The sequence below is a fragment of the Vidua chalybeata genome, chromosome 6 (assembly GCF_026979565.1).
Source record: "Vidua chalybeata isolate OUT-0048 chromosome 6, bVidCha1 merged haplotype, whole genome shotgun sequence".
Classification (NCBI taxonomy): Eukaryota; Metazoa; Chordata; class Aves; order Passeriformes; family Viduidae; genus Vidua; species Vidua chalybeata.
Genome location: NC_071535.1, coordinates 6,701,579 through 6,729,149, shown reverse-complemented (window position 1 = coordinate 6,729,149; position 27,571 = coordinate 6,701,579). Strand labels below are relative to the sequence as shown.

General features: G+C 38.0%; 1 protein-coding gene across 6 annotated transcripts in view; it reads left to right on the top strand.

Annotated features, from left to right (window-relative positions):
• The window catches only part of PPP2R5E (protein phosphatase 2 regulatory subunit B'epsilon), a 78,310-nt gene that overhangs the window by 19,096 nt on the left and 31,643 nt on the right, over positions 1 to 27,571 (top strand). For all 6 annotated transcript variants that reach the window (XM_053945077.1, XM_053945078.1, XM_053945076.1 and 3 more), the window contains one exon: positions 26,587 to 26,783. In XM_053945077.1, coding sequence (XP_053801052.1) covers positions 26,587 to 26,783 — 197 coding nt within the window. The remainder of the gene's footprint in view (positions 1 to 26,586; positions 26,784 to 27,571) is intronic.

Below are 27,571 nucleotides of genomic sequence, written 5' to 3'. Positions count from 1 at the left end.
GTGAGTCTCCTAATATTAGAGAAATGAGCAAATGAGCTCTATACTGTGGGTTAGGCATAAGTCAGGCAGTGAAAAGGCTCCTGGAAAAATTCTAAACACTTCATTGCCATGAGTCAGCAGGAATTGTGGCAAGGAAGGAGAGAGGAGCAAAGTCCTTGAGGTTATGTTTACTCCATCCTCCTATTAACTGTGAAATTCCAGGTCACAGAGTGAAATTTCTCACTCTTCTTTAATTTCAGGAAGAACAAACAAGTGTCCCAAATAATAAATAAAAAAAGATTCTATCTTTTCCTTAAAAGACAGCCACAGAGTCGATGATCTTGTCAGAATCTCTTCTTTTTAATATTTTGTCTCCCTTTGACTGTAGGAAATTCCAGTGGCAAGAGAAATGTGTTGAATTTCTCAGGACAAGTCTGTTCCCTTCCTGTTCTTTCACTGTCCTGTTTGTCCCTAAACTACCACATCCATAATGTATGTACACAGTCAAGTTCAATAAACAGCATTTGGGGCTCTTGATTCATGGGCCAAGTTTAAGTTTTGGTTAAGGTATCCCATAATCTCAAATGGGACAAAATCTTCCAATTAACACTCTTGAGGTGAACATCCCCACCATCACAGCAGAAAAAACAATATACAAAACCCTCAAAATACTTAGAATTTCTCTATATGCTTCTGAGCTGATTGGGAACTGGGGGCATTCTAATTTCCATTTGCAATGTAAAAGTATTTTTCTTAAGTTTTTGGGATATTCTCCCAATGAAAGAATGCCATAATAACTAGAAAAAAAAAAAAGTAAATGGCTAGAAGCAGCCTTTGAGTATCTCTAAGCAAGTTTCACTTACTTCTGCTTGGTAAGGAACAATCATTGCTTTTCAGAAACTTTATTAATCAAGGACTTTGTAGAGAGGAGGATTGCCATGCCCTTCATATAGATTCTAAGGCAACCTCATTTGACATGAGTGCAGCATTGGTTTGTCTTCCCTTGTTTTGTACAGTTGTTCCCAACATGAACAGGCATTGCACTATGGCAAAAATTCATTTGAGATCCAAAATCTTCTAAGTAATTTCAGTTGTGGTGAGATGTGCCAAAACTTCATGGTCAATAAAAACCAAATTGTTTGGAAATGAGCATATTTTCATGTTTATTTGCTTTTGGAGAAGTATTATACTTCTGGATTAAAGAGTTCTGATATATCAAATATAATAAAAAAAGCTCTAAAACACCACATCATATACAATGAAAATTTCACAGACTGTTTTTCATTACAGTTGATCTTTTAAGCTAAAGCACTCAGTACTTGATAGTATTTTTTGCCCATGTAATTTTAAATGTCTGAAGGAACAGCACCTATCTCATGTCCAGAGCTGCAACAAGGAGTGGAATAGAGCACCCGCTCATGTGTGTTTCGTTTTGGGAGAGTTGTCAGATGGATGAAAGGGAAGTAATTCAGCCTTCTCCCCATTCCTAAATTCAGTAGCTAGACAGACACTCCCTCCCTCTTTTTTTTTTTTGCTCATGCTGCATTTGTGGTCAATGCAGTTTTTCTGCGTTGTTGTTTCCCAGGTTTCTTGTCCATATTGAATATCTATATTTGGGATTATTTTTCCCAGATGTATTAGCTGATATTTTTCCAAACTGAATTTCACATTATTTTCTGGCCGTGTAAGGGATGTGCTTAGGTTCCTTTGTATTATTTCTGACTTTACTGCTACTCAAAGTTCTCTATTTAATATCCTCAGAAGATGTTATCTATATGCTATTTTAATCATTAGATCATTAAGGAAGTTATTAATGTCTGGACTAAATTGATTCTTATATCTCACTGGCATTTCTTTCCAGTTGGATACTTGGAGATTTTTATCCTTTTATTTCTAGACTTTTTGGCAGCATTGTGTGTGTCAGCCTCTTCTGTCCAAAAAAATTGGAATCTGTTTTAAACGTAGGACTTTCAGGGAAAACCGAAGTGTGATTCATGCTGGAATAGAGTAAACTTAGTACATCCAATCACAGTTGAAACTGAAGATGTGTTGTAATCACTGCATATGTATCTTCACATGGATTTCAATATGCTGTCTTTTGTCCTTTCGTTTGTACAGTAGTAGTTCTTAAATGATAAATTATTAAGTAAATATTTTCCTCGTGGAATGTGCTTTCTATTTTTGTATATCATCTTGAGAACAGAATGTGATTCCTTTCTGTAGGGTCAGCTATTTGAAATACTTGCCTGTGTTTGTTCTAACTGCATAATCTATAATCCTCAATATGTCTTTAATCCACTTTATCTCCTACAGAGCTAAATCTTTGGAATTGGGGAGAATATAGTGTGATGGTATCTAAGGTTATAAAGTTTGGGAAGATTAAATTTACTTCTGAGGTCAGATTGATAGATTTTGGCAAATAACAGATAAAATAAATGACTAGTAAAAAAATAAACACTGCTCATATTTTCATACTTATGGAATAAACAAATAATAAGTAAAAAAAAGGTTTTGTAGTATTTCATCTCTAGAAATAAGATAAAATTAAAGATGAAATTTCCCACTTGGCTAATCTTAAACATCTCCTACAGTGTTAAGCAAAAGGAATTGATTTATTTTCTGTTTTATTTTTCTTGTGTGAAGTTGAATTGAACTTCAAACTGTTTACCTTTGTGTGCATGACTAAGGCAGAAACCAGAGTGCATTTTTTAGCAGTGACCAGTTGGGAGTGAGTGGCTGCATTAACAGGAGCAAACTTAACCTTGGGTTCAAGGAGGAGGTGTGTGCACCCACACAAGTGTCTTGAAGTCTGTCCTGGGAGAAATGAGCGTGTCCTGGGGTTGTTTAGGGTGGCTTTAACACTTTGGGGTGCTGGCTTTGCTAAGGATTGCACAAAGTACTTCTGTGGGATTGCTTCCTTAGAGTAATGGAAGGAGAAAAACTCCTGAAAAAACCCTTTTTTTATCCTTAAATAAAACCAGTTGTCAAAGGTCAGGTGTCTGTGTTTGTCTAATAAAGGTATTAGGTACCGTTTGTTAGGGGATGTATGGATTTGTCATTTCACCTAGTGATAAATAATCTGATTTTATAAGGTGTTTGGGGAATGAGGATAATGATCGTGTCAAATGGCAGGTTTGCACAGCAGTCTTTTGTTAATGAAGGCACACTGCATAGTAGGCCTGGGTTCAAAGTCCATGAGTATTTCTTTTGTTTTAAGTAGTTGGTGTTAAACACAAATACTTCTGGTTTCATATTTTAGAAGAAGCAAGGAGATCAGCAATGTTAAGTAAATCTGGCTCATCAGTCTTAATATTTGTTCTTACAACAACATGCACAATACTGAAAAAACCACATGCTTCTAATACTAAACATAAGAAAAAAGTTAGTGTGGAATTTCAGTATACTGTACTTGTAAAATTTAGGACAATCTTGTGAGGACATGTAAATTGCAGGGAAGCTTATTTACTTGAGTAGAGATTTCCTTTATAGAAAAAAAAGCTACCATGTAAACATGGCCTTGACTGGTACAGGCCCTTAAAAATTATTCCATCTGATCCATTCCCTGGAAGGGATGGGAACTGGCTGACAGGGCAGTGAGTTATTCTGAACACTGAAATGTCTCTTTTGCCACAGTGATGGCATCCATATGGCTGCAGGGAGGGTGGGCCTGCATTTTATTTTTTCCAGTGAGGAATTAAGTGGGATTTTAGTCTTCTTTTCTTCTCCTTCAGACAACAAGAAGTTTTCTCCCAGCTTCACTGCTTAAATTTGTGTTGTGCTCTCTGTGCTGCCATACCATTTTCAGTAAAAGAGCAGTTGCATGGAGACAAAGAGGCTGCTGATTTAAGTCTCAATAGAGAAGTCTGTTAGGCTTCAACTGTGGGAGGATGCTAAATGTAGCTCAGAGGTTGGCAGATGCTACCTGGACCAAAACTACTTGAAAATATTACGAAGCTGTTTTAGTAGGTTTGCCTAAAAAAAAGACATTTAATGACTGGAAGAATTAGTGGGACAAATATGACAGTGGCCTTGCAGTTTAGAAAGGTACTTACTGTCTGGATATGATGTGCTGTTCATATTGAATAGAAAAAAAAAAGAGTTCAGCTACAAATATTTTGCTCCCTCTTGATGGGAGGGCAAAAGAAATCCAACCCCAAGTCCTTTCTCCTCCTACCTGTCTTACTTTTTTTTTTTTTTAAATTATGTCAGTTTATGCAACATTTTGAACTTCATTTTCAAAGGGAGCAATACTGTTTCTGATCATGTAAGCTAAGCTGAAAGCTGTGGAATGTGTTTTTCTGAAGTTTCCAGAAAGCTCAGTGTTACTATTAACATTTTTCTAAGCCATAACACAGTGAAAGTTTACCTGAAGGGTTTAATTTGTGCTGCAGCCTTTGGGAGCACCCTGAGAAGACCATAAGCATCATTACTGAGGTGGTGGGACTGGGCTTGGCTTTCTGCTGGGTGTGTGTAGAGCTTCATGGATGATCCAAGAGGGGAAGTTTTCTTCATCCCTGCATGAGCATCATCCCTCCCTGCATCCCTGCAGGTTGGATAGTCCTGGGAGCTGCCATGGGTTCTCACCTTGTTGCTGAGCCAGAGATTAAAGGCTCTTTAGCCATTTCATTTCTGACCTGAGGGATGCTGTGCCGGACACATGAAATGAAGGATCCCAGCATTTTTTTGTTATTTTCTCTTTTAGGGATGGAGAAGGGGGATAAAAGTAGTGTGAAGGTGTTGTGCAGCCTGAGTAAAAATAAAGAAAAGGCCTAAGGAAACCACTGCTCAGGACCAGGGTAGTTGATTTAACAGGGAGGATGAACTTCTAATTAATTTCTAAATGGGGTTCCTTTTATGATCTGTTCCATGGGGAGAGTTGATGAGAGGATCTCTGTGCCAGGCTATTAACTAGTTAACTTCAAGGGAGATAGTTTTGCTTCTGAAGCAGAAGTTTGCACACGTGTGGGTAACAAAGCGTTTCCAGTAGAGCACGTTGGATACTTAACGTGCAAAATGTCAAAAGAGGTGATTAATGTTTTGTACCTTTGGAATAGATTTGATTTTGTGTGCCTGAAGCTTCTAGCAGGTGCTATAGAAACTGGGGAAAAACATTATCTTTTCAGCATGTTGCACTCAAAGTTCACGTTGAGCCACAAAATAATATCCAAATGAATGACAATCTCTTGTTTGAATCTAAATGGAAAATGGAGTTTTCCATGGCCTACTTATTCTAGAAATGATCATTTCATTGTAGGCAGATTTAACTAAAACCTTGGCGACTTTGTCAAAATTACATGAAAGAAAAAAAGATATTATTCACTTTTAAAGTGAGGCAGAGAAAATGACAAGATTTTTCAGAGCGTCTGTGCTGATCGATCTCGCCTGCTAGTTCTGCTTTTGAGAGAAAGTAGTTTTCAGTTTTCATAAATACGTTCTTGGTTGTTTGATTACTTTATATTTTTGCTACTACTATGTGGCTAAAATTGCTGCATACAGTTTCTTACATTTCAGGGGTGTTTTTCAGAGTTTATAAAAATGTATTTCTGAAAGAGTGCGTATTTGCCCACATGAAATGATGCTTTAGAACTCCCCTAGTGGTCCCTTGCTATTTGTCAGGGGTGGTGTTTGTGCCCTAGGTCTGTGAACACCAGCCCAAAACTGGCTGAGTTCTGAGACAGCAGATTACTCTGTGTGTAACAGCTAGATAGGGTTCTCATAATTAAGAATGACCAGGCATTTTAGCATTATTAACCTGTTATTAACCTGTTATTAACCAGAGTGTAGGTGTGTCATCCTCACGGAGCAGATGAGGGTGATTTGTTTCCTCTGAGGTGTGATGGAAGCATCGTTGTTTGATCTGGCTGGGGCTCTGGTGAGAGCCATATGAGGATGCATCATGGCCAAACTTGCAGGAGCTGTTGGAGGATAAGAGAGCTGTAGACCCATTAAATGATGGAAAAGCCAGAGAAAATGCCTAATCCAATACAATTAAAAAATAATTTTGAATAGTTTTTTAAAAGGCTCTTGGGCAGATATGGTCATGTCTTATGGGGAGGAAATACTGGTTAAATAGAAGAACTGATGCTGTGGGCTAAAGCAGGAACCATGTGGTTTTAATAGTGAGGAAAACTCTGTGCTGGCAGGAGCTCTTTAAATGGATGATAAATTCTCTGTGAGTTTCCTAAAAGTCATGACTCTTGATCTGGGGAGTTGTATTTGAGCACATGTTACCAGATTAATTTGTGGAGGGTTGCTTCTGTAGGATATCTTAGGGACTGTTTTAATTTAGGTTAAACTACCTGCTTTGGTAGCCTCTTCCAGCCTGCAGTTTCCTAAATCTGCAGCTCTAAGACCCCAGCTTCTCCCCCTTGTGAAGCTGTCAGAGTTGTTGGAGAAGCAGGAAGGAATTTGGGAAGAAAAGAGAGGCTTTCATGAGTTAGACTAGTGGGATGTTCCCTTGGAGGAAGTAGCCTCTGTTCTTTCCTCTGCTCTTTGTATGCTGGGTGAATCTGTGCTCGTTGTTGGGAGCTGCTCTCTTGCTGTTTCTGCTGCTCAGCCTGAGACACGAGGTGGTGATTTACAGAATGGAGGATGACTCAAAGTGCAAGTGAACTTGGTGGGAGCTAGTCCTGAGTATCACACAGTGCTGAGTAAACATCCAGAAAAATCAGGATGTCTCTAGTTGAGCACTGAGAATTAATGGGTGCTTTTAATATGACTCTTTTTTTATTTCTCAGTGTTCTTTTACATTGGTATCTTGTGAGTAATACGGCATAAAAATGACAGTCTTTAAAAACAATTATTATTGTCAGCTTTGAGGAAAAACAAGATAAAAATTACACATGACATTATGCTAACTCTTTAAGATTCACTGCTTTTATTACAGCTAAGTAACTGAAAGATTGCTCTAATTTTATTTTAATAAAAACAAATCTGATTGAATTATTTCTGTTTTTTCAAAAATGAGACTATCACAAACATTTTAAAAAGTCTTGATTAGAGATGATGAAGTGCCTAGTGAAATTCAGGTATCCAGACTAGAGCAGTGTTGCTTCATTGGTTCATTTTGAGCATGAAGTCTTTTGCTTTTCAATCAGAGTCTATTTTTCTTTAGGAATAAAATTTTAAAATTAATTATTATTGGTTCTAATATGATACAGTAATTCCTGATTTTATTATGCAAAATTAATTTTTTCCTAAGAGTAGTATATACTCTTAGGGTTTTTAAAAATTTTTAACTGAAATCCATAGTTCATTTTGTTGCTTCACCGGATCTTTTTCCTCTCCTTAGCAGATTTTAGCAAGCCTCACCAGGTTAAAGAAAGGCCATAGTGCTAAAATAATTTTAAACTGGGATCCTGCTTAAGCTCTTCTATTTTCTCACTTCCTGACTGAGCACAGCTATCTTTGCCTGCCCTTTCTCCCCTCGTGTTTACTGCTGAGGACAGGGCTGATACCCCATGCATTGGAGATCCTCATTGTCAGCTGGAAGGAGTTCAGTAGCAACTGCTTTGTCTTAGGGAACATTGAACAGCACATCCCTACACTGTGAAGTAATCTTTTATGGCTTCAGAAAATTCATCTGTGTGGGCTTTCAGTGTTTATTCTACTAATTTGGTAATGTAGCATGCAGTAATTTATTGTCATGCGTTACATATTCATATAGCCAAAAAACCAGGAAAGCAAAATAAGGTTAAATAAGGTTTCCTGGATATTTTATTGTTTTATGTGAACTCCTTAAAACTTGCTTTTTGGCTTATATTTTAGTAAGTTTGGAAACATGAAGCAGTGTGCTGATGAATCTGAAATTTATGGAGATTTGATATAGATGTATCTGTTTTTAAATACATGAAATGTTTATATCAGTGAATTGCTATTCAGTATATCTTGTTGAAAAATGGTTATGCTCTTGTTCTTTGAAAATAAAGGCTTGTAATTCAAGACTGCCTTTTTAAGAGTTTCCTCCAACGCTGTCTCAAGGTAGAGTTTGAAAAAGGAAGCAATTTGTAAACTTCTGAAATACAGCTCAGTGCCGAAGCAACCAAAGAATAAAATTGCTCAAAAGAAATAGTTGCTCTTATTTTGAAAGCGAGTTGGAGTGGAGGAGCTTGCTTTGTGCACAGCTGCTATTGGCTGCACAAACCCCTCGTCTCTGTGGCTAGTGCTAGATAGGAATATTAATAATATAACTCATGCCTCGTCGTATTTTGCTGCTTAATCATCTTGTTTGGCACAGCCCTGGCCATGTTCTACGTGGCCATAATTCAGGAAAGAAAACTCACTGGGGCACTGGTATTACAGTGCAGCAATCAGAGAGGCTGGGATTATGCAGATGATGAAAGGACTGGCCGGCGTGGGTTTATCCAGGAAAACTGGAGTGAAGTTGTAGCAGCCAGGAGCTGTGGAGCCTCCTCCTGTGCCAGACCATGGCCGTGGCTCCCTCGTCACAGCTGCCCTGAGGATCCAGGCTGGGTAAGCAGAATCCTGTGTCAGCAGCTTTGCTGCAAGCAAAAACTCCAGCTCTTACAAGTCCTTCTCAATGTTGTCTTCCCTGTGCTGTTGCTGCTGCTGTCAGAAGTGGTATTTCAAGGAGGTTGATAATATTTTGTTGGAAAATACTTGATTACGTTAATGTAGTTTGGAAAGATAAAGAGGGGCTCTAGCATGAATTCCAATAGAAGTGAAAAGCAGTATTTTTAAAATTTCCTCTTAATTTTTTCTAAACCTAACATTTCTTCAGAGACTACACTGAGTCCTGTGAGTTTCTTGTAATTCAAAGTGTTGCTATATTAGTCAGGATAACTTCTGAAAAAAAAAATGTGTACTAGAAAACAAATGTTTGCCTTGTACTAAAGGTGGTTTAGTTGAGCACTATAAAGGATAAAATGATGAGAGGATAAAAGGAAGTATCTAAAACAAATCAAAGGGGAAACTAAATTTGATTTGGTTTTGTTGGGTTTTGTTTGGTTGTTTTTTTTTTTTCTCTTGTTTTATTTTTAAAAATCAAGAAGCCCTTTCCCTCTTTTGGTTTTTAAATAGTTTGATCTTTAAATAGTGTAGGTTCTTCCAAGAGACCCATGATTTTTTGTGAAGTGGCTTCCATGCTCTTGTCAATGCATGAATAAGAAATAATAGAATGGGTGGGGAGGAAGTTGATTGTAATTTGACTTAAAAGCATGAATGTTTTGACCTCAGCGATTGGCGCTTTGAAAAGAATGATTTGCTGTGCTGTTTGTGTGAGCGTTGGGTTGTTTAGTGTTAATCACCATCCAGTTATGAATATAATTCACTCGTTAGACAAGTGAATTAGACTATAGGCTAGTGCTGGACTTCTAAACATACCTTCAGTAAACACTCAGGTTAAAAGGAGGGATGTTACTTGGAGTGCTTTGTTGAGATAATTTCATATTCATCTTGTAGAAATATTCATCTTGTGGATGTAATGAAGGTAATGCTCTTCAATTTGGAGAGGTCTGTAAAAATAAGAAATTTTTATTATATTTCTTATATACTTAAAATGTGTATTTTCTGAAATACAGTTTTGAGTGACTAATTGTGAAATTTTCATGCTTAAACAAAGGATATGGTGCTAGGGTTCCTTTTTGGTGGTTTTTTTTTTTTTTTTTTTTTTTTTTCCTTCTTTTTCTAGTGGTTTGTGTTTTAGGCTCTAAGTTTCAAGTAGGATGCGTTTTGGTTTGGTTTATAACTTAAGCTGACTACTTTAGCAGCTGATACAATTTAAGAATATTTTACCTTTGCTTGCTGTAGCAAAGCAGTGGAGTCAGAGGAAAGCTGATCCTCACGTTTTTTGACATGAAACTTTTGTTTCTGGTTTTTAGAGTTTTGAGACAGTGGGTGGAAATCAAATCAGCATATAACCTGATCCTAGCTGCAGAGTTCTCCTAGGCTTGAGAACTGAAGAAGTGTAGGATCAGTCCCCATGTTGTAACAGTTTTTCCTGCATTTCAGAATTTAGACCAGTTTTTGTGAATCTCAGAAATAATTCTAATTTGATTGTATTAGCACTTCGACTGATTAAGGATTTCTGAATCAGGTTCAGTATTTGAAAGGCGAAGGAAGATGAGTGTTAATGTTTGTGTTACTCTGGCTGATGTGTTTTGTGGTAACATTTTAATAAAGCAAGGGCTGATCATTGTGTTGAAGGATGTTAAGAGGGACTGTGTTTGTATTCTAATCCAAAAGAGAGATTTTCAGTTTATTTTTTGCCCATCTTTTTGCTGAAGTTTTGAAGTTGTCATTGAACATGTCAGGGCCTGAGTTGATTCTTCTCCAGATGGAGGTAGATAATTATGCTCAGAATAAAGGTAAAATTTACTTAAAAAATAAACTAGAACTAGAGTTTTCAAACTTTTTATGTGAAAGTTATAAATCCAGAAGTTTTTTGTACCAGTAATGTGTTCTTAAATACTTTTCATAGGAATGAAATACTATGTTTCAGTTTGGTTTAAGAAAGGACATCAGCATTGCATATTAGGTATAATAAAAAAGTAGCTTAGTTTCAAAATACCAATCCAGTGGGAATTTCATACACCTCCTGTGTATTCTCCCCCATGGACTTCAAGAAAATATTCAGAGTCTTAAGTACTGTAAGCCAGACATTTACTGTGGTCACTGGGTGGTTTTGTTTTTCTTTTGTCCCCCCTAAACATTTAAAAATGTTTTTTAACTTCTTCTTCTTACAGATTTCAATGAGTTCATTATTTACAATGAGAAAATAAACTTCCTGTTTTTTGTTGATTGTTGTTTTTTGTTTGCTTTAAGGGCTCAGGAAGCCCAAAACCAGAAAATGACCAATGATTATTATCTTAGACCTACCCCGAATTTAAAGGCAGCTTATGAGGGGGTGCCAGGAAAAAGGTGGGATGATCAAGGAAGGGGGAAAAGCCAGGGGAGTTTGTTGCTCAGTCACAGAATGGGGAACAAGAGAGGAACTGGACAGACCTGTTGTATGGGAGGAGCTGTGTCAGGTGCAGGGCAGGGAAGAGCACAGAGCAGCACAGGGAGCTCTGCTCCAGCCCTTTTATTCTGCAGCTGAGAGGTGCTGAGTGCTGCTGCTGCTGCTGGGAGAGCTCAGCCACTTCCCCTCAGCCTTTCAAAGTCCGGGCACTTTGTAACATTGGAAACAGAAGAAAGTTCATGGCTTACTTGATGTGCTGTTCCTTGGAGATAGTGAGGATGTGAAGAAATGCTAATAAGATTTTATTCCTGAACAGGTGAAGTTCTGTACAATAATACACTACTGTATAATAATACAATTTTGTTTGCCTTACTATGACTTTAATCAAAATGCCTCTGCGTGAGCTTACATCTGTCTACCAACTGGTTGAATTTTGGAATAATTTGATTTTTTCCTTGGGTATCTGAGCTATTGAAAGGAGGACCAAGAGTAAATACTTGCCTCCTGAGTGCCTAAAGTGGTGCAGGTGCCTCAAGGAAGGATTATGTCAGAGTGGGAAGAGTAGTGCCCAGAGCAGAAGAACCTGTCGTTTTCCTCTTCATTACACAAGCAGCCTTTTTAATTTCCTCTGCCTTGCTGAATCCTGATTGAAACCTTGCATTAGGCCAAGGCAGCCTGGGTGCCCAGGTAAGGCTGTGTGCAGTGAGTGAGGTCTGGCTCCTGTAAAATGATGAGAAAATCATCAGGCCTTTTCCTGGGCAAAAAGTTCTTGGGTATGCCTGAACCATTTCTTGGAGTATGTAACCAGGAGTGACCATGTCTGTCCCATCACAGTTGTGTTCACAGCTAGAAACTCCCAAACATTTTTTCCAGCATTTTGGATGAACAACCATAAGGTTTGGGAGTTGGAGGAGGAGTGAGAGGGATGCTCTCTAGCTGGGGATTCCTCATTGGTTTTAAGGTACCTACATGTGTTTGAACCCAAAGAGATGTGCACACCTATTCTGCAATTAACTCCAGTCCTGGCTCGAGTCCTCAGGCAGGAGCAAGGCTGTACACAGCCATATGGAACTGTTCCTTCAGAAAGAGAAATAACCCCAGCCAAGCCTCACTAATGTGAGAGTGGGAAGAAGGGACGTGCCAGCTAATGGTGGTGGTGGTTTGCTGGGCAAGAATTTTGCAGTCTGTTGTACGTGTTCTTTCTTTTCAGCAAAATCACATTTAAAGCAGATTGTTTTAGCCTTTATTTCAAGTGAAAAGAAGTTCCTTTCTCAGCAAAACAAACCCATCACAGAAGCATTCAGTTTCTCATTTACAGAATAAATGATTTTAAGTTCTCTTGAGTCCAGCATGGAAAAAGTGCTCCATCGTTTTACTGGATGCTGTGTTCTCCAAAACATCCGTTTGTTTAAATGGCTGTTTCTTAATGATCCACAGCTGAAGGTCCTTCCCTTTACTCTTGGCAGCCTGAGCTGTCTTCCTAAGGTGGAACAGGATCTCTCTTTGGTCCTAGGAAATAGTATCAATCCTGCCAGTATTGAACTGAATCCAGAATTACTAACCTGTCAAAACTCTGCTTTTAGTTACTACAGATGATATTCAGGATATCTGAGAGTTGCATTCATGTTGTCAAAAACACATGATGCATTTGTCTGTGGTAACATCAGAATTTCTAGAAGGGATTTGTTATATTAATATTAAATAATTCCAGTCTCTATTAGTAAAAATGAGTCAGATTCTCTTAATAAAATGGCAATTTTCTAATTATGTACTGTATTTCTAAAGTAATGGCTTTTAAGTAACAAGCATTTAAATTTGGCTTTTTAGTGGAATAATGAAGTATTACAAAGGCTGTAAAATAATTTAGGATGAATTAAAATCATTTAGTTATTTGTTTTTCCCAGTGTTTTTCTAGTAAAAGCTGCCTAACTAGTCTGTCTTTCTTATGGTCTGTTTTTCCTGTTTGTACCAATTTGTTTGATAACTATACAGAATAGTTGGGAGGAAATTCCAAGATGTTTCAACTTTTCATTAGCAAAGTGATTGGGAAATGAGGGTTCACTGAGATGTTTGAAACATCATTTTGTAGCTGTGTAGCAAGTTGGGCTGTGTCACATACATGAGAAAGAAGTCCGTGTGGAAAAGCAACCTTCTCAAAATGGGTTGCTTTTATGTGTGTATTGTCTTTGCTTGTTTCAGTCTTCAAAAATCTAAATTTACATGTTTTTTTGTAATTTCTTTTGAATAATCCTTGCAAATTCGCACTTTGGTGTAGGTAATATATGGGGAAAAAAAACCTGGTGAATAGGCAGGGTAAAGTTGATCTCTAGTGCTGCAGTTCACTCTTGTTTTATATGGTGCTTGCTTAAGTATTTAGAACTTTAAACATCTTGTGCAGGAAGGCTATTATTATTTAAAAAAAAATAAAAGTGTGTAAGTGACTCTGCTGTAAAATCTTAGAAACTAAATTCTGGTTAATTTATGTTAAACCCTGGAACAAATTTACTGGAAGCTTCCTTGTGCGAGTGAATGTGAGGCATGGAGACTCCCCAGTGCAGCAGCTCAGGAGTTACTCAGCCAGGTTACTTTTCCAGTTGTGACTAAGGGGCCAATTAGCAGCATCCGGATGAGGCGGCAGCGCCTCGGTAAAAATAGATGGCATTTGGAGGAGCTGGGGGCTGGCTTGGAGGAGGTCTTCAGCTGTAGACTGAGAGAAACAAGAGAAAGAGGCACCCTTCAGAAAGGAGTGTTACAGGAGTAGTACAGGACTGTGAGAAATCCCATGAACAGGCAAAGGCAGGAGCAGCCCAGAGGAATGGCAAAAAGCAATACCAAATGAGACCCTCAAACCAGCATTCCTCTGCTGCCGAAGGAGTTCCTGAGCTGGGCTCATGCTTCCATTTGACTAGAGCATAAGGCTGGCATTGATATGAAAATGAAACAGGCTGTAGCATCCTCTGAAAATGACAGCAACCAGAGGTGTGGGTGTACAGCTCGCTAGATTGTTAGCTCTTCTGTTCAGGATTGATACATTAATGCCTCTGTCAGAGGCAGGAGTAAGTCACACACCAGTGATGCTTCAGTTGATTTGCTTGAAGGCAATTAGTTGACTACTGCTGGCATCTCTGAGACTAAATAATTAACTGCCATGTGGGGTACAGGGAGGAGAACTGGATGGGCTGGGATTTTGCTTTCTTAGCCTTTACAGCTACAACTTAGTCCTGGGACCACAACAGCTTTGATGGTCCTGCCCTGTTGTTTTCATGGGATACTGAAGCTGCTGGATTAGTTTAGTTAAAAACTCTTCTGTTGCCCACTGACCCACTTTGGCTGCATGTTAGCTATTGGGTTGGGAAAGGTCCATCTGTATATGTGCCCCCTGGTACAGCCTGAGTGTAAAGAGAACCTAGGATGCTGTCTGCCTTCTTTTGATAAACCTCAGTCCAGTGGAGGCAATTACTTAAAATACTCAATTTTATTGTGAATGGCTTGCTTCACTCAGCATTTAATAATGTATTAGTGAATTTGATACTTCATGGAAGAAAGAGAAGGCATGAGGGATGCACTTGAAGTCCTATCTTTAAATACAAAGGGTGTGTGTAACTTAAAGATTTCTATGGGCAAGCCAGGGAAGGTGTGATCTGGGTGTTCCTTTGGACAGATACAAAGCATGTTTGCTGATCTGTACCTGCAAAGGCTCTATAAAAATGCTTGCAGAATGTTATGCTAATTCACCAGTAGTGTATTTAGATCACCTCATTTTAGAGTTACCTTTATTTATATGAACCTGCAGAGCACACACTTTTCCTGCTGAGTTTTTCTCCATTAATTTTTTGTGGAATACATAACTGATGTGATTGCCTTTTTTTTTTTTTTTTTTTTAATTCATTAGTAAGCCATGAGCTTTCTGCCAATTAGAGCAAAGGTGTAATCACAGTTGTAATGAACCAGAGTAGCACTCCTTGACTTCAGTTTGGCCAGGGTACCACCTTCAAGATGAAGTTTGTGACCACAGCACAGCTGGGGATAAATATTGCTGGAAATCTAATTTCAGTTTATCATCTTTAGCAGAGAAGCAGCTGAACTAATGAGTAGCTTCGAAGAGGTAGAGAGAGTAGCAGTTGATGATGAAGGGTATTGTTTGGTAACCACAGAGGAAATGTTTTAATTATATTTAATGCCTAAACTGTTATGTCTGGTTAATATTTGTAACAGAAGGCTTTGAAAAGTGACTCAAAGCCCAGCAGAGCTATAACTTTGGTTGTGTTACTTGCATGATATAACCTTGTCTGTAAAGTTTCTAATTTTCTCAGGCTTGTTCTTGAGAATTTAATATAGGACTTTTAATTTGTTATGGGTCAAATATTTATTTTTAATAGCAATATGCTCTTGTAGACTAATAGTGATATTGCAGAGTCTAAGTAACTTCTATAGAAATTCAGGTGCCTAGGCCCAGTGGTCATCAGATATATTTGTCTGTCCAGGACCAGACAGCATTTCTGAGGAACAAAACCCCCTGTTATGGGTTTGCACACAAGCAGGTAGATAATGGTCTGCCTAAAAACCCCTGCATTATTTTCTTCAGTGTTTTTGAAGAGGTGAGAGGTAAAGATCTCGTGAAAAAGAGGCCCATGTACATCATGCTAGTGCAAGGTTGCATGATGATTAAAGGTTGTTCTTTAGACAGTTACAAATATTCTGAAATTAGGTCTTTGCTCTCTAGAACCATGTTAGGGAGATAAAAATGCCTATCCCATTTAGGGTTCAAGAAGCAGAATAAAAAGTTTCTGTTAAAAAGAGAGAAAAATGGCTTAGTAGTCTATGTCAGTCAATTTTGCAAGTTTTAGCAAAAATACCTGGTTTAGGTATAACAGAGCAATAGACTCTAAAGGTGGATAATTACTAGTAAATGACTTTCTCATTTACATAGCTTTGAAACTGAGCTGAGCCATTCTGTGATGGACAAGATCCTATTTCTAAAGGAATAGCTGTTATTTTTACATAGACATATGTAATGATAATACATAATAACACAAAATACCCAGCATAGCACATATTAACTTGACAGGTTATAGATGAGTATTATATAAATGTCATGTTTTTCCCTTCTATTGCTGAGCTGTTCCAGATCCTGAATAATCTGAAGATCAAAAAGTTGCTGTAGAAGTGGTATAGAATGGCAATGTGTTTCTGTGCACCCGGGAATGTGAGAGAGCTCTACAGCAATTACAAAAGCAAAATAAAGTCGATTTATGTATTTATTTTCTGTCATTTAGACATACGCACTGGGCTTGGCAATATGAAAAAGGGTGTTCCCTTTGAGTTATTGTCACAAGGTGTTGAATAACAGAGTGTGAGGCTCACAGGTGGCCGTGTCTGGAGCTGGCTGTGGAGCCTGAGCCCTGCACGCCCTGCAGGGAGTGTGCGGCTGTGGGAGCCGCCTTCCTGCCAAGGAAACCGCATGGGTTGGTCACGGTGCAGAGTCCTCACGTAGCATCTTCTGAGTAATGCTTTGGAGTTTCCCAGCTGGCCAGGAGCTGTTATCCCAGCGTGCAGATCTGGCTGTACCTTCAGGTTTTCCTGTGTTTGCCGTGGCTGGGATGTAGCAGGGATTTTGTTCTTGTGCTCAGGAAACACGGTGGCTGCTGTCCCCGAGGGACTGGCTGCTGCAGATGGAGCATCCTTGCAACCACAGCTTGCTTTTGGCATGACGTTGAGTCCAGCTCGAGGTGTTGATTCTCATCTTGGACATCTCAGTGGACTGAAACCAGAATTTAAAAAACTAAATGAGTAATGAAGGCCAATCCCTGTCATTTTGTTGTTGTGTCATGCTGGAGCTTATACAGGAAAGAGGAGATAAGAATAAGAATGTGTAAGAAGCTGAGCTTTCACTGTGTCCATTTGGGGACTTTGGAGTGAGTTCCCAGCTTGTTTTTGCATCTTCTGTCATAACTTTGGGGTATGTTTATTAAATACTGGGTTCTTTTCTTACACAAGCATAGTACCTTAATGATGTGCAGTTCCATAAAATTCTCACTCCATTACACACATTTGTCCCCTCTGTGGAGGGAGTGAGAGAGCAAACAGTTGGGTTGTGTAGCACATTACTGGAAAATGTTGGGAGACTATTGTGGTAAATTAGCATAAAGTAGAATATATTGCTTACTATATTTATATTGCCAAATGAGAAGAGAATGGAAATCATGTTTTCGGGGTTCAATTAAACTCTTCTCAATGTATAAACAGGGCTATAGGAATGTATATTTTATATGTATGTATATTATTTAAGCTAATAAATGTGAATATTTTAAAATATGAGCCTGAGCTCTTAGACAGTGGGTTATGTATGTAGAACAGCTCTCACATAATTATTTGTTTCACTCGAGAATGAATTCCTGTTACTTCTGGGATAAATTAGTGGGTCAGTATCAAGCAAAGCAGCAATTCTGGCACTTACTCTGAGCCTGCTTGGATAAGAGTTATGAGCTGGGTTTCCTGTGCTCTTAGTTCAAGCTTTTTTTGCAAGTGTTTGGGCATTTCTGTATGAATTTCATAGAGCAGCTCTGTAGTTGAAGCAAAATGAATATTGCATATTTTATTTGGACAGATGGCAGTTTCAGAGCACTTACTAAGCAAGATACAATTTTTGCATTCTTACAGGAAGCATGTACAGATGTATAATTTTATCATTATTTCATTATGTACTTAATGCACTGGAGAAATGAATTGCAATGCAAATCCTGGACTGCCTTGTGACTGCATTTAGGGTGGAAGTTAACTGTAAGATTGCTGTGATGTGTTTGTTCTTATAAATATAATACCAATATCCTTATATTTAATGATCATTACAGAGCACAGGCCTCTCATGTCATGCAGAAAAAAATTGTGGTCTGGTAAGGATCTTATCAAAAGAAAGACAATAATCCTCTTAAGGATTCTTCTGTCTTAGGTCAGGAGGCCATCATGGGGTTTTTGCCAAGGTTTGTTTCTTAGTGTCCTGGAAGTTGTAAACATTTTAAATTTTTTGCCATCTAAGAAACCTGGAGACAATGTCCTGTTCATTATAAATGGTTGGTCTTGCCATAATATTGCCATTAATTTACATTGAAAAAAAAATTGTTCACATTGTAGCAAGATAAAGCTGAAGCTGCAATGCAATCAGTCATTCTCTCTAAAAATAACAGAAAACAAGTACGAGATAAGAGATTTGATCATAGCACGACCAAGTTGAAATAATGAGCTGAGACTTGATGTTTTGGGTTCCAGTGCTCTACTAAGAACTTGGGGATGGATGTAGGATGGCAGGGTCCTAGAGACCAGCTGGGCAATTCAAAATACACTAAAAAGCACCTTGAAGAACTGTTAGAGATTTTAAAGGAAAGGGTGATTTCCATGGAGCATTAAGCTACCATTGTGCAGCTTTGCTCTGTATTGGTTGTTTGAGAAATCCCTTGGAAAATGGGATGGCTTTGTTTACATGGTGTTCCTGCCTGTGCTCTCTGGGTTGTGATTTAGGGTAGAGGAGCTGAGCACGTAGGTGAGTTCAGCTTTGCATTTGCTCTGCCTGTAGCTTTTGCTATTCAAATGTCTACAGAAAAACCTGATTTTAATTCTGGTGTGCAGCTCCTCTTGGTGAGAGCTGAAAGGAGCTGGTGGAGGGCTCTGCACTGGAGGCATCACCAGCTAGAGCTGAGCAAAGGTGGAAGGAATAACACTTAGTGACTAATCCTGGAGCCTCACGAAACCCAGCTGCAAGGATTTCCCATGGAGAGTCAGGCTTGTGTTTGTAGCAGAGCATGGTGCTAAAATTCGGGAGCTCTTCTGAGTTTGTGAATATTTTGATTCTTACGCTAAGAATGTTCTAACAGCTCTTGGAGTTGCAAAGCATGAGCTGAGTGTACTGTGTTTTATTGTTGTCTTCTAGGTTTGGTTTTTTTTAATACATCTGGCTAAATTAAAAGGTTAATGTCAGAAAAAAAAACAGAAGCAATAAACCATCTAAGAAACAAACAAAAAACCAAACTGAAAGATGCTTATGTTTATATACATGTAGAATTTAGAAAAGAAACAGTGGGGATTTTTTTGTGGTTTTTTCTTTCTTTTAATAAAGAACATTTGCAATCTATTGAGCTTTTTTTTTCCCTTCCTGGAGAAGACATTAAAAAGTAACAATGAAGTGTTTCATGTGTAATGCTGGAATTACACATGGTATTGGGCGGACAGTGTGTGGCAAAGGTATCCTGATAGTCTCTTCACTACCTCAGGTCAGTGTTCACAAGTGGCAGGACAGACACTGGCACCAGCTCTCTCTGGTGATTGTTCAGCAAACTCAGTGACTTCAACTGAGTGAAGGGTAGCTTGTACTTTGAAAGTGCAATTCAGTAAAAACCTATTTAAAACAACTGGCATGAGCTTTCTGAGCCAGTGTAAAAGAAACTTGAGTCAGTCCAAGAAACTGGCCACAGTAACTCTCAGTGTTTCAGCGAAGTATTTTTGTCTTCTTTTGGAACTTTATGCTGTGTGTTCAATTTAGAGAATTGAAATAATATTTATGTGTATTTTTGCCAGCCTTCTTGTTTTCCTGGGGAAAAAAAAAAAAAGAAATTACTAATAATGTATTTTGAAATATTAGTAAAAACTGGGGGGAGAGAGTGAGAGCAACCTAAAAAACCTTTAATCAGCATGGGGCGAAAATGTAAGTGTTAATTTGATGTCTAGGCGAACTCACCCCAAGTAATGTAATTGGATATATTAAAGATGTCAGTGTCAAGAACCTCTAGATATGTGTCTGCCTAATCAAATCTAGCCCCTAACCTCTAACTCCTTTGTTCTTGTCTTGCTTAACCACTTTGAGCTACTATTTTTTTTCCTTTTAAAATATTCTACTTTCATTGTGTACATATTCTCCAAACATTTTTTTCCTCCATCTTCCAAGTCTCCTGCTCTACCTCATTCTCTCTCTCTCTGGTCTTTTAATGATTTATGTTGTTTCCCTGCCTTCTTTAACTTCCCTCTGTCTACCCTTTAACTTCCCTCTGTCCCATAATATTCACAGCCTCTTTGCCATTCTTCCATCTCTGCTGAAGTTTTTTGGTACGCTCATCTACTTGCTGTTTTCCCATCAATTTTGCTCTGAAATCTTGTCATTTGAATCCTTTTCCTTACCTTCTCTTTTACCTTCTTTGACCTGGATCATTTTTGGCTTGAATGGAATTGCCTGTAGACCAGGTAAATGTTGACCGTCTTGGGTTTATTTCATTAAACTCATCCCAGTTCCTGAAGAACTAATGGGGAAATGTTGAAAATGTTGTCAGTTTACCTAAAAATGAAGGTATTGCTGCTTGATTATGAAGAGACGCAGTTCTGCTGAGTGGTGATTATCAGTCCAAGCATAAGGGACGCTGTATAGACCAAATATTTCGTAAGTCTATTTTTGTGGGACACCAGTTGGTGTACCAAAATACCCTGGCAGTCTTGTCTTCCATTAATTGCTCAGGAATTCTCACTATCCACGATGTATTTCCTTGATTACATTTCATTATCCAAGATGTTTGATGAAACTGTTTCATAACAGATTCCTTGTGTAGGTCAGTGATGAGTGAGAGCACCTAAACTTGTAAAACCTCAGATCCCTTGGAGTCTCTCTGCTCACTCGAGGGTGCACATCATCAATGCCAATTTGCACTAATACAGACCTTTTGCAATCAGTGTTCATGGACTAATGTTTTGTTATGGCTCATAAATAGCTTTGACAACCAGACTTGTGGTCTTGGTTCACTTCCAGGTTGAAAGATGTTCATAGCACAGACACCACTGGTGAGAATGAACAAAGGCTGGTCACAGGTTAATGAACCGTAGCCCAAAGGAGTCTTTTCCTTGGAACTTTGACTGCTGGGGCTCTGGATTGAGCTGTATGAAAATGAAGAGAAATTAAATTAAATTTAATTATTGCCTGCACCATGCCTGCTGTGGAAATAGGCAAAAGGTTCAGCTGAAACTTCATAAAGTGTAAAAGTATAATTTTGAAAAATATGGTTTATTGAATTCTTGTCAATTTGTAGCCCTTCACCCATGTATTATTCGATTGAGGTACCGCATATGTGAGTAAAGGCAGAATTTTGATTAATATATCTACATTACAAAATTTGGACCATTTACATGACTAAGAATACATCTATTAAGGAGTAGCCCATGTTGTTTGTAATGCTGCCCCATCTGCACTCAAGGCACTCAAATGATCTGTTAGATCTACACTGAGTTTACAATACCCACCCCGGTAAATGATGTTGGTTGAATATCTCTGAAATGACTGGGGAGGGTTATAAGCAGTGGAGGCATTTGTGCCTCCAGGATCACTGTGGAACTACCCAGGAGACTCCCTCTTGATGAGAATTTGCTCCATTTGAGTGGGGGCAAATTTATGGCCAGGGAAATAATTCTCAATTTTGTGACAGCTTAGCTGAAGAGGCAGTGATTATCAGGAAATTGATGGATTATGTCCTGTGTTGCATTTCTAATCATGCAGTTTGAACGTGCTGGAAATGGTATGGTAATGTTGTGCTTTTTCTTTCTGAGTGTTTTCGCTCAGGAAAGTCAGCTTGAGTTTGTCCCACTGTATTTATTGCTGTGTGAATAATTGTATTGGTTAGATTTTACATATTTGGAACACAGTGCCTAACTGCTGCCCTGCCTGTATAATTATTAAGTCTAGAGAATGGGTTGGGAAAACAGCTTTGAGAAAAGCACCTCTTATAAATGAATGATTACTGACTTGGCAAAGCATTCATAATATTGACAGCCAGTTAGGAAAATTAAATCAATGCAATCAGGATAGTGATTATTTTTCTCAATAAGTGTTTCTGTAAGAAAAAGAGGGCAAACATTTGTACTTCTTGGAATGTTAAGACCAGTATTCTGCTGTGGAAAGTGACCTAGACACACGTGGTTGTTCTGTATTTCAGGAGTGTAACTTAGGGAAAGCTCTGAGCTGGGTGTCACTAGACCTTCTCTTGAAGTCAGCATCTCAAAGAAAACCAAAAGGCTTTCAAATTCAAATTTGCCAGTTTTATTGGAATGAAGACTAGAAAGGTACCTTCTTCCATAATAAAATGCTCATAGTGATTTGTGAGAGTTAGCTGTAGCAGTTTTATGCACCACTGCCCTCTCTGTGCAGGTAGGTCTTGATGCAGTACTCGGTTGTATTTAATGTGATTTGGTGATTGGCAGGAAGGCAGGAGCGGTTTGGGAGATTTTTTTTGTCACAAGGAGATTTTGTTTAACTAGAAAAAGAATTGTGCTAGGTTTACTTAGTAACTCTAAGATAGAAGAGTTGAAGAAGAGTTGAGGAACTTTTTTGCTATTAAGCTGAAATTTTGTAACTTAATTGAAGGAGGAAACAGTCTCAGAAGTGGAGTGAATGCAGAGTTCTGCGATGTTGGGACATTATAAGGAAGTTCTTAAAATTAATGGGAATAAAAATGTTACTATTAGTCTCTCTTCCCCATTTTGGACTTTGGTTTTAGTATGTGTTTTTATTTTTTGTGTTTAATGTGGTGTTTGCTTTTACTATCATACAAGAAGATGACGCTAATTCTCTATGCAAATGCCATCTTCATGCTAATGAATACCAGTAATGTATATACTGGAAGCAATACTTCTTCTGAGAGCATTTTGATTTTAATGATTCATAAATGGTCTGATATGTGGGTGAAGGGTAGCATGTGTGAGCATCCTCTAGTTCTGCTTTAGTACCTCATAGGTAATCTGCATATTTTGTCTTGTTTCATTCTGATTTTTACTGCCCTGTGTCTGCAGTCCCATGGCTTTTCCTCACAGCTGCATTCCTGCTTTGAGCAGCTCAATCCCTCCCTACACCTTCACTTCTTCACTTCCCAGCATTGTATCCTTCTTTGCAAAATTACAGGCAGCAGTGGATCAGGGAGCTGATCCAGGTCCTCCCCTCTTCCTGGTTGTTCACTTAGCAGGGAGAGGAGAGCCAGAGCTCACTTCCCTGCATGCAGTTTCTCTGGTGCATAGTTTGTTTCCTATAATCCAAAATGAGTTACTTGTAAGTGACTTTAATTAAACGTGAATGTAATATAAACGTTAATATGTTTTTATGGATGTTAAAGGCTTGCAGTAAAAGTGTGCCATCAGGTTTTTATGTCTTTAGTTGACAAAAGGTTGCAGAAGGCAGAGACTGATGAGAAGGGATGGGCTGGTTGGATTAGGATTATTTTGGGAAAAGGCTATCAAGAGAGAAACAGAATTGCTTTAGCCATTTTAGTATTTCAGCCCTTGCAGTAAAAAGTGCTGGTCCATGTCTAAAAAAATATTATAGCACTTTCTGTCAGGTTTTCTGATAACTTTATAAAAACTTGACTTTAAAGCTCTGATTCTGTCTCGATAATCAGCATTCAGATGTACTAGTACATGCTTTCACTAAACCGATTTTCCTTTGAGGCTGTGAATACTCACTGTATTTCAAAAGCTCTGAACAGTTTTAAATGGCTGAAGAGAAAACTGACAAGCCTGAAAATTAAATTGTAGCAAAGACCTGAAAATTAGGAGAGTTCTCACAGTCATCCAAACAGAAATTTATCTTGCTTCAAATTTTGGTTTTAATAAATGTATACTCCGATGTGTATTTGACATAAATCACACACGCCACTTAATAATGTCACTTTAATTTTATTTTATAGGTTATTAAAGTATTATGTGTATTTACACAGATTTATTAGAGCGGTTGCTCAATTTTCTGTTCTTTTATGTGGAAGTAGATACAATGGTAATACTGCAGGTTATTAAATTTTGGGACCTAAATGTGTGGCTGTGTGTTAGCATGGGAGTAAAAATGCACTGAAAGCTCTGAGTATCTGCTGAGAAGAAAAGGGTTTGCTGTCTTTCCTCAGCCAGCTGTGAACATCTGTAAGAAGCTGTGTTTCGTTCCAAGCTGCTGCATTAAGGTGTTCAGGAGTTCTGCTGTGGGGCCTGTAGGTATGTGCCCCAAATACCAGAAAAAGAACCCCCCCCCACCCCAGAATCTCAAACCAGCTAATGCCATGGTCTCTGTGGGAATGCTGGGAACATGGAATACTGATTTTATTTATTTGTACCACCCTTTTCTTGTCTTAGGACCCCCTAATTTTCCAAGCGTGTTTACTCTCCTATACTTCCCCTGTTTCCAAGTACAAAAAAATTCTGGCATTAGGTGTTACCCTGTTCCCAAGGTACCCCAAATTCCCAGGAACATTGACAAAAACTACTGAGTGAAACTCCTTAGGGTTGTATTCCCTAGTGTGAGTGGCAACTTGCTTAATAAAGAAAAGCAGATATGACCAGAACAATTGGTTTGTGAGGTTTTATTCTGTGGGGCTTTGAGGTTTTTTTGTTGTTTGTTTGGAGGCTTTTTGGTTGGCTGTGGTTTGGTTTTTCTTAGCTTCCCCTATGGTTCATATGGCCTGTTGATGTAGTCAGACTGGCATGAATTTTGTGAAGGGTTTTAGAGTGGTTTTTCTTGAGAAGAACGTAATTATATTTTTTGTTTTGTTCCCACACCTCCAGATACTTAACTGGAGAAAGAAAAAACAAACTTTTATGACTTATTTTAATGCTTTAGTAAATTAAAAAATTGTATTTAATATGAACCCTGCTTAAAATGAATGTAATCTTCAGTCATATATGTGAGTCTGGTTTTAATTTGTGCCGAATTGTATCCTAATGGATTCCACTTGATTTCAGCTTGTTTTTCTTTAACTATAATGTCCTTGTTGCTCAAAACAAACATGTAAAAGTCATGTAGAACAGTGCAACCAAAACCCCATTATGGTCATGTAGCAACATAGATTGTATTGATACCTTTTAAATATTTTCAAGGCCCATGGTGGATTATAGGTGTAATAAAGAAGAAAGAGTGTAAGTTTTAAAAATAAAGCTTTTGAAAATTAACCAATTGCACTTTCTTCTTTCTTTTTTTTTCAGCCTATGTATAAGGCTGTCTTTGGAAGAATTTTTTCATCATTTAACTGTTGCTTGCTTGTTAATAACAGTGAATTCTGAAGTCCATTCATCTCTCTGTTATTTGAAGGCAGGTAGTCAAGAGAGCAGTTGCAGAACTCTGCTTCCCCAGGCCCTTTATGTCCTGTAGGGCTGTAACCTTAGAAAGGTCGTGTATAGAAATGATCTTTTTTGTTGTGGGTGAAGGCTAATGAGTTTCACTGTCTCCTTGGCTCATCTTAGGTTTCAGCTCTGCCTCCTCTGACGTGTTTGAATGTGTGAGAGAGACCTAGCCAGTGGAATAGCTTTAAGGTGCCTGGTTTTGGGACCTTCAGTATTCCAGAGGTGTTTGTGGAGGATACTTGTCCCATGTAGATTCCCTATTGAATTCTGTCACTACTTCAGTGCTGTAAACAAAAACAGGTTGAACAAAACTGTTGCATCTTTATTTGTACTGCAATCCATGTACTGCAATTCTTTTTAGTGTTTAAGCACTGGTTTTAATTAAATTGAAGCACTGTGTTTAAGCAAAACAGATTTGTGGTACTTAAGCCTTAAAACTGCTTAGAAGTACCATACAATTAAGTATTCCTTACTATGACTTATTCTTATGTCAGCAATGAGAAGTTCCATCTTCCATCCTTCCAGATTGGCCTTTTAGATGTCCAGGTTTTAAGAAATAAACATAAATTCTTTAATAGTAAAGCTTTTTTTAAAGTGAGATCAGGAAGGTCAACCAATGGATTTTGCTGCTGAGGCAGGCATTGGTGCCTTAAATAAAGCCAGGTTGTTCAAAGGAAGCAAAGTGCTCCCTAGTCTGAGGACAGACCTTCAGAGTAAAAATGTGGATTTCATCTCTGCAGCTTTCTGCTATTGCTGTCCTCTTGTGTACATGAACAATGGATAAATTAAGTTGCCTCCGTATTACTTTGATGAATTTCGTAAAGTAACCAACAACTAAGAAGTTGGACATTCCTTTTATTATTGTATTAAGTCTTTTCATTTGCTGGGAATTAAGAAAACAGAGCAAAAGTAGTGAGTTCTGCTTACTTTATTGGTCAAGCACATATTATTTTTTGTGAAAATGTTTCTATGGATGCATGTTATGTGTTCACAGTAGAGCAAAAGAATCCTCACTGCATTTCAGTGAAATTGATTTTGCTATGGGAAGTATCAATGTGGGGATAATTATTGAAACCCAAAACTTGTTTGTGGAATTAACGGTCTTGCTGTGTATTCATATATATGTATTCATGTATATTCATACAGGATTATAAATGACGTGGTGTTTTTAGAAATACAAATTAATCAAGCTTGAGGTGTTTGACAGTTCTTTCATCATTCTTTGGAGTTGAAGTTAGCGATGGTAAATACCAGCCTCCAGTCAAAATAGTTGTTTATTGTAAAATTAAGTCTCGAGTGCTGGTGTGTTTCCATTCTCTACTTCAGCCTGGACTTTCTTGGTGAACTTTATTTTCCTCATAGCAGTTGATGATTAAATTCCTTCTACAATATGTTCAAGATCTCAAACCCACAATAGCAATACAGTTCCTGTAAGTGGTTCATTTGTTAATCTCAGCTCTATTTTACAATTGTATGAATGCTGCTTTCCTTTGAAATTGATCTTCAAAAAGAAATCCTGTTTTGTATAATAAGATGCCAGACTCACAAAGATTTCCTTTCTTGTTTCATAGACGTTCCATCTTCAGAGCAGCCTGAACTGTTCCTAAAGAAACTTCAACAGTGCTGTGTCATTTTTGACTTCATGGACACGCTTTCAGACCTTAAAATGAAAGAATACAAGCGCTCCACTCTTAATGAACTGGTGGACTACATTACAATAAGCAGAGGCTGTTTGACAGAGCAGACTTACCCTGAAGTAGTTAGAATGGTGAGTTCTTTCTTTCTCATGGTCTCTTTTTAAATCCACTTGCACTTCCAGTTACACACTGTGGGCGAAATTGAACCCTGGAGTAGGTGAATTAAATGATGCCTTTGGCTTGGATTTGCTAATAGGCATTGCTTGGGGATAATTCTCCAACGACAAAATTATTAATTTTTTATATATTTTTAATGAAAGTCAAGTAGATTATGGTTATTATAGTGTCACAAATGTATGAAAGGAAACCTGGATTGTTTCCTAATAGAGAAAGCCAGAAGCCATTAAATCAGAGTTCCTTGTTTCCTCCAGTCTATCTTCCCTCTCCTCACAGTATAAATAATGGAATAATTTTTGCAAATTTCTTATCTTTGAACTTTTTCCAAGCTCTTGGGTGTCTGCTTTAGGTAGAGATACCTTTAAGTATGCATGGATAATAATTTTCAAATAATAAATGCCAAAAATGTTGTATATAATTGTTGTGACAATTTCCTGGTTGGGTTATGTGGATTCATTGCAGGTGCTTTTAGAGTGAGCAAGATTGCTCAACTATAAAGCCATACCTTTTATATATATATTGTTAAATAATAGTGTTTTCATTGTAAAAATGGAAACAGTACCAGATGCTCTATGGTGAAGAATTTTCATTGCAACTGACAAAATCAATCACTGCTTTAAAATGTTTGTTCTGTGCTACTGAACAGAACCCTTATAACCTGCTCTCTAAATGAGAAAGCAATTAATTAAATATAGATTTGGTCTTGACAGTTTCCTAACAGTACTGTGTGATTGTGGAATCC